General features: G+C 60.4%; 1 protein-coding gene across 4 annotated transcripts; it reads left to right on the plus strand.

The window, feature by feature from the left end:
* Positions 1-3,043: 3,043 nt before the first annotated feature.
* Positions 3,044-16,335, plus strand: CREB3L3 (cAMP responsive element binding protein 3 like 3). Of its 4 annotated transcripts, none has more exons than XM_043502467.1 (10): positions 3,044-3,193; positions 6,513-6,652; positions 7,272-7,569; positions 9,327-9,445; positions 11,069-11,203; positions 11,938-12,044; positions 12,423-12,491; positions 12,939-13,023; positions 13,852-13,948; positions 14,762-16,335. In XM_043502467.1, exons 2-10 carry the CDS (start codon positions 6,518-6,520, stop codon positions 15,103-15,105), a joined length of 1,389 nt encoding a protein of 462 aa, XP_043358402.1. In that variant the 5' UTR covers positions 3,044-3,193; positions 6,513-6,517; the 3' UTR covers positions 15,106-16,335. The 4 variants fall into 4 exon arrangements, with proteins under 4 accessions (XP_043358402.1, XP_038240151.1, XP_043358404.1 ...); XM_038384223.2 differs by having other exon boundaries at positions 6,516-6,652; XM_043502469.1 differs by having other exon boundaries at positions 6,516-6,652; positions 11,072-11,203.
* The last annotated feature ends 3,841 nt before the right edge of the window (positions 16,336-20,176 follow it).

Consider the following 20,176-nt stretch of genomic DNA (forward strand, 5'->3'; position numbering starts at 1 on the left):
GTGTCTAGCGGGCAATCCCCACTGTGTTCACCTGAGCGTGGCTGCTGGGCTTCAATCCCTAATGGCGCCCTGCTCCCGTAAGGCCCGCTCCTGTGCACTGCTCCGCATCTCCCATGGGGTGCTGGGTGCCTGCAACTCCCTGGGACATCCACAGATGCTGAGGGCCCCCAATGCTTCCTAGGATCAGGCTATTGATTGCTAATCTGACGATGTTGTGCAATGAGATAACTCCGCTAGACGCCAACCTTGCATCTCACTCATGGCCTTGCCCCCCCCGCCCCGGCGCCTTGCGCCACACCCCAGTCATAAGGCTTCTTACTCATCTGGGCTTCGGGATCTCTCTGCTGGGACTCAGCCAGAGGGGATGCTGGTATATTTCCCCCCTTGCTCCCTTCCCAGCACTCCTTCCCCCACCACCCCCAAGGCACAATCAGGATCAATTGCCAAATCTACTATTCCCCTGTGACAGCATGGAGCTGGGCTGGGCTGGCAGTTGGCTATTACGTCTCGGGCCTGGGCTTCCATGGCCCTCTCTGACTTACCACGTGACTGAGAGCAGGATCAGACCTTTGCTCTCCTAGCGCCAGACGGGAAGCACCGTAGCCACAGCCCAAAGCATCCACTTGCCCGGATTCAGAGGTTTCTGTGCGTGGTTATTGGAAATGCCTCTGAAACAGGCATTTCCCCCCTCTATGAGCGCCGAAGAGCAAACCGGCACCGTCTAATAATGCAGAATGAACAGCTCCCACAATCTGCACCGAGAAAATCACCTTCTGGGCCACATCACTCCTCCCATTGCCCACCGCACCAGCCGAAAATGTCCTCGTCAGTCTAGGAGCTTCTCTGGCCCCATGGCTGCAGTAAACAGGCACCTAACAACTGTTTATTCTCCCAGCTCCCCTGGCAAATCTGTACCATTATCTCCACCTTATGCTGGAGGAGCTACTCAGAGGGATGCCGTGACGTGTCCACGGTCACCCCAGAAGTCTGTGGTACCACAAGGATTTGAACCCAGATTCTTGAATCCAAGCCCACAAGCCCGACCTTCCTCTCAACAGGCAGGCTCGCTCATCCCAGTCTGCACCTTGCACCTCATCTGCTACCATCTTTGCTCTCTGTTTATCGGCTAACCTCAACACCCTGTTCGTTTCCATAGAATCATAGAAGATTAGGGTTGGAAGAGACCTCAGGAGGGCATCTAGTCCAACCCCTGCTCAAAGCAGGCCCAACCCCAACTAAATCATCCCAGCCAGGGCTTTGTCAAGCCGGGCCTTAAAAACCTCAAAGGATGGAGATTCCAACAACTCCCTAGGGAATCCATTCCAGTGCTTCACCACCCTCCTAGTGAAACAGTGTTTCCTAATATCCAACCTAGACCTCCCCCACTGCCACTTGAGACCATGGCTCCTTGTTCTGTCATCTGCCACCTCTGAGAACAGCCGAGCTCCATCCTCTTTGGAACCCCCTTCAGGTAGCTGAAGGCTGCTGTCAAATCCCCCTTCACTCTTCTCTTCTGCAGACTAAATAACCCCAGTTCCCTCAGCCTCTCCTCGTAAGTCATGTGCCCCAGCCCCCTAATCATTTTCGTTGCCCTCCGCTGGACTCTCTCCAGTTTGTCCACATCTCTTCTGTAGTGGGAGTCTGAAAACTGGATGCAGTACTCCAGATGTGGCCTCACCAGTGCCGAATAGAGAGGAATAATCACTTCCCTCGATCTGCTGGCAATGCTCCTACTAATGCAGCCCAATATGCCGTTAGCCTTCTTGGCAACACGGTACACTGCTGACTCATATCCAGCTTCTCATCCACTGTAATCCCCAGGTCCTTTTCTGCAGAACTGCCGCTTAGCCAGTCGGTCCCCAGCCTGTAGCAGTTCATGGGATTCTTCCATCCTAAGTGCAGCTCTGCACTTGTCCTTGTGGAACCTCATCAGATTTCTTTTGGCCCAATCCTCCAATTTGTCTAGGTCACTCTGGACCCTATCCTTACTCTCCAGCGTATCTACCTCTCCCCACAGCTTAGTGGCATCCATGAACTTGGTGAGGGTGCAATCCATCCCATCCTCCAGATCATTAATGAAGAAGTTGAACAAAACCAGCACCAGGACAGACATGGAACAGACCCATCAAAAAACAGACTGCTCTATGAAGTTCGGGACATGTGGCCTGTTTCCTCTGATTTCCAATGTGACCATCACCTTAGTATCTGGGCAACATGGTACGCTCAGCCACTGAACTATTGGAGAGAACAGCTATTGCCCCATATACAAGAGGCCTGATTGTGCTGTCACTGATGCTGGTGTAAATCTGGAGTGACTCCATTAAAGTCAATGTCCAGGCAGTAGAAATGAGAGCCAGGTCAGACCCGAGGATGTTAGTTCCACCCATTCTATCACCTGGTACCATATGGGAATTTTGCCCACTGAGGAAGGAAGAAGACAGAGCAGGATAATAACCTTCTCCTCCTTAGAGGTTTACATCCATCGATCGCAAAGTGCTTAAGAAGGTAAGTACCATTATCGCCCTTTCACGGGTGGGGAAACCAAGGCACAGAGGTTCGGTGACTTGGACCAATGTCACATAGCAAGTCAGGGCCAGAGCTGGGGATAGAACATAAGGCTCCAGATGTCCTTCCCTGTGCCCTGGCCTCAGAAGGACAGAAAGGCAGCTCAATGTGTTTATGATACGGGATAAGATAAGGGCACGAGTCCAAGACAACATCTTCCAAATGCCCCGGGATTATTTCTGACACCCAGAAAATGTGTTTAATGCTGATGCATTGATCTAGCAAAAGGGAAATCGTTCCTGAAAGTGGGTGAGAGTTCACAGAGAGATGGAGCGGGCTGGGACTTTGCACCGCCGGGCGCAGTGCCCACCCCGGCTTGGAGAACAACAAAAAAATCTCGGTAATAGTTACCTAGCTCCCCACAGCCATGACCGCTCCCCTCTAGCTGTCAATCAGCGTAGAGCCCTTCGCCCCACTGTCCAATCAGAACCGGGGAGGGTTTTGCAATCTTTGACCCTATTTCTGCTCGGTTGGAATTTAAACTTTGCCACTCAGTGAAAGAAGCTTTGGGGAGAAGCAGAGAGAGAGAAAAGACTCATCCCAGCCACCAGCACTTCCCGGGGTTCACCGGGAACCCCCAGTTCGCATCAGCAGAGGCCCTTGGAGTGGGACTTGGCTATAGACAAAGGTGAGTTCATGGGCTAATTCCTCCAGAAATCTGTCCTTTCGGTGTCTTTTCCTAGCAGCTCTGCGTCTGGCTATCAGTGCAGCACAAACAACAGGACAAAGGTCGGGACATGGGGACAGAGCAATCCACCGGCCAAAAAGTGATTTAATAACAATCGATTCCTGTTAATAGCATATTAATTAGCAACTTCCCACCCAGAATCAAGCAGCTACCTTAGAAGGTCTGCCTCAGGTTGGGGTGGGCTTTTTTCCATTATATTTTTCAAATTTGCCATCAAACACTGGTATTTGATGTCTTCATTGTAAGCATTGAGTCCAGATCCAGTCACTGAATATTTGTCCGACCCCTATAAAATGTGATTAATTGCTACCTGTTTGTTTCGTAGGGCCAGAATTTTCACAAGAAATGGGTTGTAGGTGGTATGATACAAATGAATCATCACCACTCCCCATTTGGGCCCCCAACTAAGTATCCAGATTTTCACAAGAGCTCAGCTGGCCCTTTGTAGCATAACAGGGGCAGCTGGGGGTTAAGACCTGGAATATCTGTCCTGAATTTAAGTACCTTGATGGGAGCTGAGCTCTTTTGAAAATCTGGCCTCGTAGCTACAGCACGCGCCCGGCTGGGAACTGATTTTTTGGGTACCCGCAAAAGATTTCAATGAAAACCAAACAAGATTTTGTCCCGTCCGAAGTTTTCGCCAAACTGAAACATTTTGGCCAGCCAAACTCCAACCAAAACCGTTGGGTTTGTGGCCAAGCAAAATGATTCAGTGGCTGAAGAGGGAAACGTTTTCAGGTTTTTCAACAAAGGCTCCCAAATTTCTTCAAAATTGGCCCTTTCCTGAGGCAAAGCCGTTTGGCATCGAAAAACCGTTTGGAAGGGAAAACATCATCGCCGTTACTACAGAGCCCAAGGGTTGTGTTTGCAGAAATAAAGAATTAACGGGCCATGGTTTGCTTTAGGCTGGGGTAGACTGGGAGGAGCTCTGCAGTGTGCCTGACCCTTCTTGGCCCTGTGCTAGCCCCGCGCAGGTGCAATTCCATCCATTTCAGATTCCTCCCGGTGTACGATGCAAATGAACACAGAGGCAGCCCCCTCAGCTCTGGATTTGCACCAGGGAAATGAGAGCCCAAGTTAGGGGCAGATTTGGCAAAAATCAAGCGTAAGATCAGTTTCACATCTGCTGTCCCGTCTCCCAGGTCAGCCAGCTCCTGCCCCTGGAGGGGGACGGACCCAAAGTCAAGTAGCTGCTTTCTGGCTCTCTGTGGAGAGCCTGAAAAAGAGAGGCGGGGGTGTCAGCTGAGAGGCACTCAACTTGATCCCACCTCCTGTGCACCCTGCGGGCAGCCCCAGAACCCTGTGGAGGGGCCACGCTATGGGACAAGAGAAAAATTTACAGCCATGAAATCACCCCGGTTCTGTAGCTGTGGAGTGAGTCCCAGGCAGGGGTCAGCTGGTCCTGGTTGCCAGGAAACAGTGGCTCATTATTTCAGATGGGCACCGAGTGAGCCCATCACACAGCCCTGGGCCTCTGGCTCATTCCTTCCCCTTCTTGCACTGCCCAGTCCCCTCTCCTCTTAACCTCCCAAAGCCAGCCGCTAACACCTCCCACTCCTCTGTCCCCCTCCATCTGCTCTGGCAGCCTCAGGGGCCACCAGAAAGAGCTCGGCAGGCCGAGGACCATCCTACGGGTGCAAGCCATGGCCTGGGATGTGACAAGGGCGCTCCAGGTTTCAGGGCCTCTTGCTTTGCCTCTCAGAGCCCAGCCAAGTTTGGGTGCTTTGGACACTTCTCTCCAGCCAAGGGCCCTCTCCCCGCGGCTGGGACGGCCCCGTCCTCTAAGTCAGTGGTGACTCCTGACAACCGGCCTTTGGGGGCTTGCCAGCACCATCTTCTCTTCTCCAGGGGCTCAGCAAGGGGGATTGGCACGCGCAGGAGGGAGTCTGGCATCTGCCCATTTCCAGAGACTCGCTGTATGGAGAATAGCTGATCTCCGGGGATCCCACAGGGTGAAGCCCCCATGCTTGGAGCAGTTTGGAGGGACCTTTATTAGTCACCAGCTTGGCCCAGGGGCCTCCCGCCTGCATGGCAGAGATGGGGGGAGTGGAGAGGCTCAAAGCTATCAAAATGCCAACCCCTGCCCAACAGAGTGGTGCAAAGCAAGAGAACAGACCATAGCCACTTAGGACTTATAGGGTGTCCCTGCACTGCTCCCCACAGCCCCTGGGAACTCCAGTGTAGCAACAGGGAGAGAACTCGGCTGTGCAACGACAGTTCCTGTCTCTTAAGCTAATGGAGAATCTCCCTTAGGTGCTGGCAGTATAGGGGCTATGAAACACAGGCCAGGTGTTTGGATTTCCTCCATTAGAGGGTACTGGTGCACACATATGCACGCTTACACACAAAGACACCCCTCCCCCAGCCACTTATTTGTGTCTACACAACAGCCAAGATTTTCAGCAGTGACTAGCAACTTTGGGTGCCCCACCTGAGACACTTTAAAGGGCCTGACAGTCAGAGGGGCGGGTGAAAAGCAGCCCCCTTTACGGTGACCTAAGTCAGCCCCCAGAATCACTCACCCCCTTGGGAAATAGTGGCCCGTCTTTCCCTAAGCGTGGGCCTCAAGGGAGCCGCCCAGGGCCAGCCCCTGCCTGCGCTGTGCTGGGGAAGCACTGTAATGTTGTTCCCTCCCAGCTGGAGGCGCTGCTGGAGACAGCCAGGGCAGTCGTAGAGATTCAGACGGCGAGAAAAGCTGGAGGTTCAGAGTCCAGCAGTAAATGTGGCTCCGGTCAGGCTGAGCGGGGGCGGGGGGGGGCGGATTCTAGGAAGCGGCAATAAACCCAGCCGCAGAGGCCTGGTGAGGCTCCATGGCCAATACTGAGGGGAGGGGAAAGAACCTGAACGCTCCCCACTCCCCTGGGACTCCGCCCCCACTTCTGGGCCTGGGGGCAGGGTTGGCGGGGGGAGGGAATCCCCATCCCAAGGCTGGGGGGACACAGCACATGCCAGGCAATGAGCTGATGAAACAGAGAGAAGAGGAGCTGGGATGGGAAGATGGTTCCCCAGGGGAGGCAGGGCAGGAGGGATTCCCCCTCCCGTCCTGTATCCCTGAGCTCCCCACTGTGCTCCCCGCTCAGCTCTGCACTCCGGGCTCCCCACTGTGCCCCCTTCTCAGCTCTCACTATATCCCCGAGCTCCCCACTGAGCCCCCCTCCCAGGTCCCTGCACCCCAAACTCTCCGCTGAGACCATCCCAGCTCTGCACCCCGGAGTGCCCAGGGAGCTGACCTGGCCGTACGGTGCCATCTCTCCCCCAGCAGACATGGCCTCCAGCTGCCAGCTGGGCAGCATCGACAGCCTGGAGCTGCTGGATCTGCTCTTTGACCGCCAGGACGGGATCCTCCGGAACGTGGAGTTTGGGGGCCGCTCGGCCGGCTGGCCCGGGCCAGAGCAGAGCGTGAGTTCCCCTCCCCCAGAGCCGGGGCCAGCGGGGGAGGCAGGGGCACGGGGCTCCCAGTGCTAATGAGGGGAACACTGGCTCTGGCTCCTGACCCAGGGACCCCTCTGCCTGGGAGGCCAACAAGTCACTGACCAATCAGACCAGTGGGCTTGGAGGGAGGCCCATCCCACCCTCTCCCCTGGGTGCACTGGGGTCCCCACCCCATGCACTAGTCCCAGGAGCCCCTCCTCACCCCTGGGTCCACTGGGATCCCCACCCCCTCCCCTGGGTGCACTGGGATCCCCACCCCAGGCACTAGTGCCAGGAGCCCCTCTCCACCCTGGTCCACTGGGATCCCCACCCCATGCACTAGTGCCAGGAGCCCCTCCCCACCCTGGTGCACTTGGATCCCCACCCCATGCACTAGTGCCAGGAGCCCCTCCCATCCCTGGGTCCACTGGGAAACTTACCCCATGCACTAGTGCCGAGAGCCCTAGTCCCGGCCCCACCCCCGCCCCAGGCTGGCTCACGCTCTGGCAGGGCATGGCCCTGGGCAGCCCGATGCCCTCCATCCATGCCAGGCTTCCCCCTCCCGTGGGTGACTCGTCTCCTGGGCCCATTTCCATCTCCTCTCCAGCAGCTGCCCGGTGCCCAGGAGAACGAGGATTTCCTCAGCTCCATCCTGGGCTCGGGGGACTCCTGCTCCAACTCCCCAACCTGGTCCCCTGCAGCCAGTGACAGCGGCATCTCCGAGGACCCGAACTCGGACCAGCTCGACAGCCCCCAGCGCTACGTGCCCACAGGCAGCCCGGGGGGCTACTCGGATGCGGGACCTGGCGAGCCGGCGCACCCCTACCGGGAGTCCTCCCAGGCCCAGCCTGCTCCCAGCCTGCCTGGGGCTGACCTGCGGGAGGCTGAAGTCTCCATAGACCTCGGTGAGTCCAGGTGTGGAGCTGGAGCTGGAGCTGGGGGGGCTCAGTGGGGAGCCCAGGGTGCAGAGCTGGGGGGGTTCAGTGGGGAGCCCGGGATGCAGGGCTGGTGGGGGGCCCAGACGGGTGTGCATGCAGCGGGGGCTGAGCTGAGGGCGGGGATCAGTGGGGAGCCCGGGGTGCAGAGCTGGGTGGGTCAGCGGGGAGCCCGGGGTGCAGGGCTGGGGGTGGTCCTGCACTGGGGGGGGCCTAGATGGGTGTGCATGCAGTGGGGGCTGAGCTGGGAGGGGCTCAGTGGGGATCCCGGGGTGCAGAGCTAGGGAGGGTCAGCGGGGAGCCCGGGGTGCAGGGCTGGGGGGGTCCTGCACTGGGGAAGCCCAGACGGGTGTGCACGCAGTGGGGGCTGAGCTGGGAGGGGCTCAGTGGGGATCCCAGGGTGCAGAGCTGGGGGGGGTCAGCGGGGAGCCCAGGGTGCAGGGCTGGGGGGGGTCCTGCACCGGGGAAGCCCAGATAGGTGTGCACGCAGTGGGGGCTGAGCTGGGGGGGGGTCAGTGGGGATCCTGGGGTGCAGAGCTGGGGGGGTCAGCGGGGAGCCCGGGGTGCAGGGCTGGGGGGGTCCTGCATGGGGGGGGCCCAGACAGGTGTGTACGCAGTGGGGGCTGAGCTGGGGGGGCTCAGTGGAGATCCCAGGGTGCAGAGCTGGGGGGGTCAGTGGGAAGCCTGGGGTGCAGGGCTGGGGGGGCCCAGACAGGTGTGCACGCAGCGTGGGCTGAGCTGAGGGCAGGGATCAGTGGGGATCCCAGGGTGCTGAGCTGGGGGAGTCAGCGGGGAGCCCGGGGTGCAGGGCTGGGGGGGGTCCTGCACGGGGGGGGCCCAGATGGGTGTGTACGCAGTGGGGGCTGAGCTGAGAGGGGGGCTCAGTGGGAATCCCAGGATGCAGAGCTGGGGAGGTCAGCGGGGAGCCCGCGGTGCAGGGCTGGGGGGGGTCCTGCACTGGGGGGGGCCCCAGATGGGTGTGTACCCAGTGGGGGCTGAGCTGGGGGGGGTCAGTGGAGATCCCGGGGTGCAGAGCTGGGGGGGGTCAGTGGGAATCCCAGGGTGCAGAGCTGGGGGGGTCAGCGGGGAGCCCGGGGTGCAGGGCTGGGGGGGTCCTGCACTGGGGAGGGCCCAGACGGGTGTGTACGCAGTGGGGGCTGAGCTGGGGGGGTCAGTGGAGATCCCGGGGTGCAGAGCTGGGGGGGTCAACCGGGAGCCCGGGGTGCAGGGCTGGGGGGGTCCTGCACTGGGGGGGGGCCCAGACGGGTGTGCACGCAGCGGGGGCAGAGCTCTCTTCCCAAGCGCATAAGCCCGTCCGTGGAACTGCGACGCGGGTGGATTTTCCCGGTAACACCGCGAGTCGCCAGCAGGTGGCGGTAAATCCCGCCAGTTGCAGCACAGCAGGGACCCTGCCGCCAGAGCAGGTTGGGGGGAGCTGGGGGCGGGGGTCTGGCAGCTGGAGCCCCCCAAGTCCTGGTTTCAGCTCCACACTCGGGGCCTGATGCTCCCTCCCCTTCCCCCGCGTGTCATGTGGTGACTCGCTCCCACGGGGCGCGGCAGGAGCCCGGGGCCCGTCAGCAGAGGACGGGGAGCGAGGGGGAGCCCTGCAGGGGGTGGAGGGGATTGGGGCCGGGAGAGCAGGACTAACGCCCCGACCAGGAGGCTGGTCGGCTGGCCCAGGGCATTGATCACACTGACCCTGCGTCTCCCCTGGTCCTTCCTCCCAGACATGTGGAATCCTGGGTTTTTCTTGGAGAAGAGTCACGACCTGCCCGCTCCCGCTCAGATCGCAGCTTCCTGCACCCTGACGGTGAAGGACCTGCTGCTGTCCAGCAGCTGTGAGATGGTGAGGGCCTTGCATTCCACCTGCCCTTCCCATGGCACTCTCCATCCATCCACATGTCCCCCCATCCGTCCATCCATCCATCCCTCTGTCCACCCTTCCCCACCCACTACCCATCCATCCCCCCATCCATCCACCTGTCCCTCCGTCCATCCTTGGTCCATCTGTCCCCACCTACTGTCCATCCATCCCCCTGTCCATACATCCATCCATCCCCACCCACTCTCCATCCACCCATCCCTCTGTCCATCCATCCCCCCATCCCCACCCACTATTCATCCCCCCATCCATCCACCTGTTCCCATCCATCCATCCATCCATCCATCCACCTACCTGTCTCCCGTCCGTCCATCCATCCATCCATCTGTCCACCCGTCCCCATCCACAGTCCATCCATCCATCCACCCATTCCCACCCACTATCCATCCCCGCATCCATCCACCTGTCCCCCTGTCCATCCATCTATCTATTCCCATCCACTCTCCATCCACCTATCCACCTGTCCCCACCCACTATCCATCCATCCCTCCATCCATCCATCCTCATATCCCCACTCACTATCCATCCCCCCATCCATCCACCTGTCTCCCCGTCAATCCATCCATCCATTCATTCCCATCCATCCACTTGTCTACCCATCCCCACCCACTATCCATCCCTGCATCCATCCATCTGTCCACCTGTCCCCACTCACTATCCATCCATCCATCCTCCCCAATCTCACTGTATCCATCCATCCACCTCTCTATATCCTCCATCCATCCATCCCCACCCAGTTTCCATCCATCCTCTCCAGCCTCTCTGTATCCATCCACCTGTCCCCATCCATCCATCCTTCCCCATTTGCTCTGTAATTATTGGCTTGCTGGAGGTCAGGCCCAAAGAGCTCGATTCTCTCTTGCCCTGCACCTTGTGCAGTCACTTGCACCTGTGCAAAGGGATGTAAAATGTCCCCAGAGCAGAGTGGGGCATTTTCCAGCCCCTGGGCCCTGTTGGATACGACAGCAGGAGGGGCAGGGCGATGGTGAACTGGGCCAACCGTGTTAATCAGGGGTTTGAAAGTTGGGCATGGATAACCCTCGTTGGGGCTGGGCAGAGGGCAAGCTGGGACTGTGAAAAGCTTCCTCCCCTGGGGGCAGTGCCCAAGGACCTGAGTCCATTCCCATCATATGTCTGCTATTCCAGGCCTGTACCCCACAGCCCTGCCAGTGCCCCTCAATCCTGACCCTGCAGCCCTGTCCCCAGCTATTCCAGGCCTGCCCCCACCAGCCCTGCCAGTGCCCCTCAATCCTGACCCTGCAGCCCTGTCCCCAGCTATTCCAGGCCTGCCCCCGCCTCCCAGCCCCCCTCAATCCTGACCCTGCAGCCCTGTCCCCAGCTATTCCAGGCCTGCCCCCCCAGCCCTGCCAGTGCCCCTCAATCCTCACCCTGCAGCCTTGGACTTTTCTGACCCTCCCAAAATCTCTGGTTCACTTTGAGGTCTGCAGAGGGGTCAGGTGGGCTCGCCCTGCCCCCTGGGATGGTCCCCCCACCTCGGGGGTGGCCTTGTGGCCGGGCTCTCAGAGCTGAACAGGGGTGGGGGGGCAAGATGCTTCCAGGGGTAACACGTTGGTTCCACTGACGCAGCACCAGCAGCTGATGGCCCCAGCACTGCGGAGACAAAGTCCCGGGCACTGCCAGGAGCTGGCACTGACGGAGGACGAGAAGAAGCTGCTGGCCAAGGAGGGAGTCACGCTGCCCACCCAGCTGCCTCTCACCAAGGTAAGGGAGAGGCCAAGGGATGGGATCCCCCTGGGTCACCGTGATGCTGAGCCGTATCCTTCCCGAGCCTGGAGAGCCAGCTGGGCTGGCGTGGAGGGGGTGGGGGGCATGGAGGTCCCATGGGGCGGGGGCTCCCTGCTGGGCTCATTGTGGACTCAGCCGTATGTTCTGGCCTGCTGTTGGCTCCTGGACCAAATCCAGGCCTCCCCCAGGGTTGAATTGGACCCCAGTGAGGGCCCGGGGGAGCGGAGGAGCCTGGCAGGGAGGTGGTGAGGGAATGGGCCGTGGGGGTGGGTTGTTGGACAGGTCTTGGTGGATGCTAGGCCCTGGGGGAAGCGGGTTGTTCACACAGGGGAGATCAGCCCTGGGGGGCTAGAGGAGGGAGAGCGGCAGGGCCGGCTTGTTCGCAATCCCCAGAACCTGCCCTCCCCACTAGGCCATCTCAGCTGGGGGGGTTTGGTTACAGCCCAGCACGAGGAGTCAGAACTCCAGGGTCCTAGCCACTGGGGGGCCTTGAGCAAGTCTCTTCCCCTCTTGGTGCCTCAGTTCCCCATCTTGGTGGGGGGTCAGGTAACTGCTCCCTGCAGAGCATTCCAGCACCCCCAGTGAGAGGTGCACAGTAGTATCTATTCTCCAGGGCCACAGGGTGATGGGCGGGGGGGGCTGGGAAGGACCCCAGTCAGGGAGTCCCACCCTCAGTGCCATGGTCCGGGCTCTGCCCTTCTCTCCGGCAGTATGAGGAGCGGGTGCTGAAGAAGATCCGGAGGAAGATCCGCAATAAGCAGTCGGCTCAGGAGAGCCGGAAGAAGAAGAAGGAGTATATCGACGGGCTGGAAAACCGGTGAGACCCCCACCGCCCGGCCGCTCGCTCCACACATCAGAGCAGGAGCTGCCTGCCTCAGGCTGGCGCCGGCTGTCTCTGGGCCCCGATCCCCTGTGCCCTGCACCTCACGCAGTCATTTACTGCTGGGCCACGGGGGCCAAAAAGCCCCTGGGAAGTTGGCGGTGCAGGCTCGGGCCCGCTCTCTAGAGAGACGGGAACCTGCTTCATGCCCCTCCCTCGTTCCCATCCAGCCCTGCCCTGCGCGGTGCCATCTCTGCCCCCAACCCAGGTCCTATCTCAGCCCTGCTTCCCCACGCCCCATCTCTGCCCCCCTCTGCCCCGTTCCCATCTCAGCCCCCCACCGGCTCACGGCTCCTCCCGGTTCTCCCCCCCCAGGATGTCGGCCTGCACAGCGCAGAACCAGGAACTGCAAAGAAAAGTGCTGCACCTGGAGAAGCAGAACTCGTGAGTCCGGCTCCCAGCTCCCTGCTGCCGGGGGGGATGGGGGCGCTGCCTGTCTCCCCCTTAACTTGAATAACCGGATGATCCGGCTACAAAACAGAGCCCCAGAGAGCCCAGGGGATGCCTCCCCCAGCATCCCTGGAAGTGAGAGCTATCCCGAGTCCCCCTGGAGACCCGCCTTGGCCATCAGGGCAGGCTGGGTCCCTACACTCGTCCCTGGGGCTGCGAACAGAGATGGGCCCAAGTTGCCCACTTCAGCCCTGCCGTCCCCTGGTGCCTGGCAGCGTGGGGCAGGTGCCATTTGTGTCGGGGGCTTTGGTCCAGGCCGCTCTCTAGTTCTAAGTGCCCCGAGGGATGGGTCTACCCCTGGGGGGTGCAGGCTGCGCCCCACGGGGGGCAGTGCCCCCCCCATTCAGCACGTGCCTCTGACCGGGTCTTTTCCGCGTCCAGGTCCCTCCTGGAGCAGCTGAGGAAACTCCAGACCCTCGTGGTGCAGTCGACTAACAAAGCCGCCCAGACGGGGACCTGCATCGCGGTGCGTGGAGATCTCTTGCCCTTTGCTCCCTTCTCTGCAGATGCCCCCAACAGGGGCTGGGCCTAGCTTTAGGGGAGCGGGGGGGAGGGGGCTCTGCTGGGCAAGACCTCCTGAGCCCCATCCATCTCCCTTCCCCCCACTGCCTCTATGTAGCCATGAGACCCCTATTCCCGTGGAAGGGTCCAGCTCGGCAGCAGCTGGGGGCTGCACCTGCACCCCCAGCTCTGCCATTGCCTCCATGTTGGGGGTAGGCTTTGTCATGGTCTGGCTCCATGGAGCTTTGCTCCCTCCCATTGCTGCTGACCACAGGATGGCGCTCCGACACCACGGGAACGGGCATAGGCAAGGAAGGGTAGATGGACTGGCCAACAGACACACATCAGAGAGTGTATGGGGCCCGATAGAGAGTCAGACAGACGTGGGATGAATGGGGATAGAAAGAGAGACAGACAGACAGAGAGGTATGAATGGGGATGGCTGGCTGGCTGGACGACAGATGGGTATGAATGGGGATGGATAGACGGACAGGGAGACAGAGGGATATGAATGGAGATGAATGGCTAGACAGACATTGGGGTATGAGTGAGGATGGATGGATGGATATACAGAGGATGGGGATGGACAGACAGACAGACATTGGGGTATGAATGGGGATGGAAAGACAGACAGACACAGACCCATGGCCTGCTCCCAGTGTCCCTAGGGAAGTTGAGGTCCCCTGGCTGGTACCCAAATTCCACTCCTCTTGCCCCCCAACCCACAGACGGGGGCCCAGGAGACTGTGGCTATCGGAGGGGCCAGCTGACATCTCTCTCCCTCGGCTCACAGGTGCTGCTCCTCTCCTTTGCCCTGATCGTCTTCCCCTCCATCAGCCCCTTCGCCCCCAGTAAAGCGGAGCCAGAAGGTGACTTTGGGCCGGTGAGAGGTACGTGCTGGTTATGTGCAGAATGCAGTGGGAGTCCAGGGGTCCACAACATGCCGGCTGCTCCCTGGGAGCTGAGGGGTCCTGCACATACCTACTTGCAATGGATGGTGTTGCGGTTAAGGTCTGGGAGACAGGACAGCCAGTTTTCAAGCCCAGCTCTGCCATGACTCGCTGAGTGACCAAGGCACTGTACTCAGGTCCGTGCCTCAGTTTCCCAGTATGTAACAGCAGGAGGATACTGATGTGAGACGACAGCGGTGGAGGGGTAAGCAGGGCTGAAGTTAAGCCCTTGTCCACAGGCAGTACCCCTACCCCCGCCATTCAGGTGCTGGACTGGGACTGACGTCTTTAATTAAAATTCCCCTGGCTTTTTTTTTTTTTTTGCAGTGTCGTCTGAATGCCAACCTGGGTAACCCTGCCTTCCTAACCGCCCCATGGAGTTTTGACTAGACATTGATTCTTTTTCATTCCTGGCGCCGCAGAGCACTGTGGCATTGCTGCGAGCTATTAAGCAGTCACCGCATCCCACCCCAGAGGTGGCTGCATTTCAGCACCGGGGGAACGCGATCCCGGGGCAGCATTGCCCATACGCTATTACGCAGCTCTCCGGTTCCACCCCAGAGGTGGCTGCATGGTAGTGCTGGGTGGAGCATTTTCCATGCCCTGTAAAGAACAATCGGGTGCAGCATGATTCTCACAACTTGTGGGGGAAGGGCGGGGGGCAGAAGGGGTGCTGCTGAATGGTGCTGGATGGCTGGCACTGGGAGACGCCCCACTGATTGGGCTTGTGCCCCCTCTGCCACCCCGTGGCAGTGTTTTCCAGGTCTCTCCATAACGATGCCTCCTCCCGGGTAGTCTACGCCCTGATGAAGGATGGCGCCGAGGGTCCCAAGGAGCCGGAGAAGCCCGTGTGGACGGAGTACGCCGGCGAGGCCCAGAGCGAGCCCCAGGGAGTCCTCCGCAAATTCCTCGGCAGCCACGTGCTCGCCAGGCCCCAGGCAGAGGCTCCGCCGGCCAACGGGACGGGGGCCCTGCCACAGGATGGACACTCGGACTTGGAGGCGCTCAGTCACGATGGCCCCATCGCGGCCTCGCTGGCCTGGACAGAGCCCAGCCAGCCCAGCCAGGTGCGGGTGGAGCCGGCCGAGGAGCTGTGAACACCCCCCCCCCGCCGTCTCCCCCATGCCCGGCCAGCCACAGAGCGAGGGTGTGAGCGGGAGGGCCGGGAGCCGCTGGCCAGGACCCCAGCTGGGGGGCACTGACAGGAGTGCTGCCCTCGGGGGCCTGCCCGGGGCAGGGGTGGGGCAGAGCGCGCGTGATGAAAGAGTGAGAGAGAAGGGGGGGTAAAAAGAGGGGGAGCATCTGGCTCCTTGGAGGCTCCAGCATTCGCCTGGCAGGGGAGCCTGGCCCCTGGGCAGCTGCCATTTCACCCAGCGCGGGGCTGCAGGGGAACAAGACTATCCAGCCCCATCCAGCCTTCCACCCCCCCCGGGCTGGGGCACGGTCCCTGCCTAAGCATGGGGCTCCCACCCGGTCCCCTGTAGATTCCATGGGCGGGGAGGTTTCCCTGCTAATTGTCTGACATTTCCCCTTTCCGCCCATCTGGGACTGGACACTTATCCCAGCGCCGCCCGTCCACCCCCAGCCCCTGCTCAATATTTGTGTCTCTTCTCTGTGCTCCCTCGCCGTGGGGAAGGCAGGTGGGGACCTGCACAGAGTGGCCAGGGCGCAGGCTGCTCCGTGGAAAGGGATGGGTCGGTCCCCTCCTGGCCCCACAGCCCGTGGCTTCTGGGTGCGTAGCCCAAAAATCACCTTGAAGGCCTGGGGAGGTAGGCAGAAACTGGGCCTCCCTGCAGCTCCACTTTGCCAGCATCTGGGGCAGCCTGAAGCGGCTGCGGGGAGGAGGGTGATCCAGAGGCAGCGGGGAAGGGGACCGTGCAGTTTCCAAAGGGGATTCGATCCTGTCGAGAGGGGCGCAAGGGGGAGCTGGGGCCCCTTGTGAAAAGGGCAGGGGAAGGGCTGGAAAACCACGGGTTGCTCTCCCCAGCGTGTGCGGGGAAAGCATCGCCCGGTCATAAGCTGGTTAATACTCCAGGAAGGCCCCGGGGACAGCGCCTAGGATGCAAGCGAGTTGGGGCTCGAGCTGTGCCTGCTCTTAGCACTGCCTCTCCTGGGGCACACGGAGGGGGTGGGGAGTTGAAATGGCCAGGCACAGCCGGGGGTGGGGGGGCCACAACCCCTCAGGAGCCAAGAGCTCGCACCCGAGTTCGGCGAAGCAGAACTGACCGCGCCTGGCAGCTGCGATGCACCAGGCCCCGTCAGCCCCGGGCTGGGATCCAGCTTAGCTGCCAGGCTGAGGGGGAGCATCTGGAGGGGGGGGGGTGCATGTGCGTAGGAGAGAGGCTGCCTGAGTGCATGTGCACAGGGTCCCCGACAACCCCGCCGTGCAGTTTGATGGGAGACCAGGGCTAAGACACTGGAACTGAACCCCCTAAGCAAGGCAGCGTGAGCCCCACCTGGGTGCCTCCCTACTTCCCTTAGGGAGCCTATTGCCCAGGCTAATATCGGGAGAGGGGAGGTATAGGGAGTACCTCTGAGGTGGTGGCGACTGACCCTGGCTGGGGCCTCAGAGCCCTTCCCCAGAAGGAGGCCTGCAAAAGCCTGTGTCCCTGGCTAGAGTGGGGTGCGCGCTGCGATTCTCTCCAGGGGGGCCCCGCATGACCATCAGGGGCTTGGCCAGGGAGCTGGGATATTTGGTGTTTCTCTGTGTTTGGGGGTGGATTTTTTTTTTAAGCCTGAGTTTTCGTCTCCTAATAAAGTATTTTGGAAGAAAGGGCTGTGGAGTTTGGCCGGGGTGGAAGCAGGAAGGGGTGCGGGGTTCGCCAACACTGGGACGGCCAAAGGCCAGCACCTGACTGACCGCGGCTTTCCACCCGCCCCCGCAAGGCTGCTTCCCCTGCACTCCCCCTCTGACCCAATTTTCAGACGCGCTGAGCACCCAAGTCAATGGGAGCTGCAGAGGCTCTGAAAATCAGCCCCCCCATGGGGGGCGGGCGGGGGGACACCGTGGGGCGGGGCTCCCTCCTCCTGCGGATTCCCTTGTAGCAAGGAGGAAACCCTGGCCTGGCTTCCTGCTCCACCAGTGCCCGCACGGCTTTACGCTGTCCCCTTTGGCACAGTGTGGATGGAGCTAGCACAGAACTGGGGGGGGCAGGGCAAGGGGTAAGACTAATGCCAGGGAGGGGCAAGCAGCAGGGAGAGGGATACCCGGGCAGGGCTGGATAAATGTCTCCAGGACCATACATTTTTAGCTGGCTGAACAACAGAGCAGGGGCCTGGTAGCACTTCCAGGACGGTGGGGGCTGAGGGCCCAGGGGTCCTTGGGAGTGGCAGACTGGGACTGAAGGAGAAGAGGGCAGGTACGGGGTGGGGGGGCCCTGCGCAGTTCAGCCGGGCAGTGAGAATAAGGAGGCGCTGGCCTTTCCTTGCTGGAGATCTAGCTGCAAATCCCAGCAGAGGGTCATGGGCTGGGCAGGTGTGTGCCTCACCAATGCAACCACCACTCAGCAGAAGTGGGGCAGTCCGGGTAGGGGCAGAAGGGGGAGCCGCAGGCTCCTAGAGGGCATCTGTCCAAGTCACCCCCATTCAATCAGCCCCAGTGCTGGCTGACTCCCCTCTGTGCCCCAGGGCAGGGCAGGGCCAGGAGACAACCAGAAGATTCAGTCTCCAGGTCTCTTAGGTTTGGTCTTCTCGGGTGTGTCTACACTGTGATCAGCCACCTGTGGCTGGCCCACGCCAGCTGACTTGGGCATTGTCACGGCGTCCCCGGGCAATGCTCTGGAACTGCTCCCTACAAAGCCAGGCAGGACTCGGGGGGAGTCTCCTCTCTGGGAGCAGCCTGTCTGCAGGACACACAGCTCACCCGGCTCCCCCCTTCCTGGGTCTGACCTCGGAGCATCCACCATCCTCTGCCCCTCCGTGCGCTTCCCACAGCCAGTCCACCCAGGCGGGGTCCTGGGGAAGCCAGAGGGTCCTGCCCCCCAATTCCGCAGTCAGAGGGGACTCTCAGCCAGCCAGTAAAACAGAAGGTTTATTAGACGACAGGAACATGGTCTAACACAGAGCTTGTAGGTGCAGAGAACAGGACCCCTCAGCTGGGTCCATTTTGGGGGGCAGTGAGCCAGACAACCCCGTCTGCACTTCACTCCATGTCCCCAGCCAGCCCCAAACTGAAACTCTCTCCAGCCCCTCCTCCTCCGGGCTTTGTCCCTTTCCTGGGCCAGGAGGGCACCTGATTCCTTTGTTCTCCAACACTTTAGCTCTCACCTTGCAGGGGGGAAGGGCCCAGGCCATCAGTTGCCAGGAAACAGGGTGTCGGCCATTCTCTGTGCCCAGACCCCTGCACACACCTGCCCCCTAGGGCTCTTCAAGGATCACGCCCCCTTATCCCAGCACCTAGATACTTAAGAACTGCATAGGGGAAACTGAGGCACCCCCACAATATTCAGAGGAAATATTAAGAACAGTTCTGCTTCGTCACAGGCATGCAGGGCTCGGGCGAAGGGTGCAGACTCTTGGGCTGTGTCCCGAACTCTGGGACCCTCCCACCTCTGCTGGTAATGGCCGTGTCGACCCACCCTTAGAGACTCCACCACAAGTACTCTTGGGTCCAGTAGGACCCTACCCAGACCTAGTTGATTACCCCATAAACGGCTCAGCATCCTGGAAAGCCCAATTCATGCTGTATTTATCCCCCACCTGGTGCGCCCAGTCTGGGGCAGTCCCACGCCACCCCGCACACCCCTGCTCCAGCATCTTCTGCCACACGCAACCTCCACCTTGGTCCCCACCTGCCTTTTCAGCAGGACGGCCGCCCCAGCCTCCCCCGCAGGAGACCTTCCAAGGTTGGCAGACTAGCTCTGCCGCTGGTCTACGGCCCTCAGCTCTCTCCGGCTCGGGAAGGGCAACAGACTTACCCCTGGGCCACTTTGCTGTCCTCAGCCTCCCGCATTGCTTGTAAAGCCCCCCCCCCCCCCTATTCACACTTGTCGTCTGCTCATGATTAGCCCCAGCTGTCACCTTGCTCTTTAATCAAGGCCTCCTGGGTTGCACTCATAGGGTGTGGCCCCGCTGCACTTAAAGGGGCCAGTCACCCTGGGGCTAGGAGGGTCCACAGGAGGGCAAAGATGAACAGTATGAGCAGAGGACAAATGTGGGTCCAGGTAACCGTGTTGCCACTTGTCCAGCCGCAAAGGAGCGAAGGCTGGCGTCCCAGCCCCTTTCTACACTGGATCATGATTGTGCTCTGCTGGCCAAGAAGGGATTCCTCCGCCCTCCTCTGGAGAAGCAGGCGGAGCAGCCCAGAGGTGGCCGCGTTCCAGCAGCGGGTGAGCCAGGGGAGGCTGCACGGCGCTTTGGGAGCCTTTGAGTAGAGATGCTCTAGAAAAGCAATGCCAGGAAGTAGCACCATCTCCATTGCTCTGGGCGTTAGATGCACTCCCTCCCCAGGTAACCTCACTGCCTGCTTCGGGGTGCAGCATTTCCTTCATTACATGCAGCACTGAGCAAGGGGCCCCCTGTGTTAGGAGGAGCTTTTCCCTTCCCTTCTAGCACTAAGCCTGGGCCCTGGCTGGAGACAGACCTCAGCCTTGCTGGGCCAGTGCCTTGTTCCTCTGCATTCACCAGCCGAGGCCCTGACCACAATGTGGGTGGGACCCAGGTGGCAGTGGTGTGAGGCGGGGCTGTGAGAGGCCATGGCTATGGGGGGCTTTTACCAGTCGAGGCCTGATTGATAGATGGAGCCCGCCACAGACACCCTGAGCTCCTGACTGGCATCGAGAGAGAAGAGTACGAGGCTGGTTCTCCCTGCTGGGGGGGGAACAAACAGGCCAGGAGAACATGGGGAGGAGAGGGAGAAAATGACTGACAGACAGGGAATCAGGGCTGGGCACTGTTATGAAAGGGACGGCTGTCCTTAGCTCACATTTCCCTTCCACCTCCTGCCGGGGGGTAGCCAGTTGGATTCCAATCTCCCCACCCCAGAAGTGGCTGCATTTCAGCAGCTATGTGTGGCCAGGGACAGACCCCGGAGCCCTGTGCTTGGGCAAACGCCCCTTAATGGCAAAGAGAATGTGCCAGAATGAAACCTGAGTAAGGACTCTCGGGATTTGGCCTTGAAGTCACAGCAGAAGTTGAGCAGGGCAGTCACGGGACGGGAGTGGCAGAGAG

Source organism: Dermochelys coriacea, chromosome 25 (assembly GCF_009764565.3).
Source record: "Dermochelys coriacea isolate rDerCor1 chromosome 25, rDerCor1.pri.v4, whole genome shotgun sequence".
Lineage (NCBI taxonomy): Eukaryota > Metazoa > Chordata > Testudines > Dermochelyidae > Dermochelys > Dermochelys coriacea.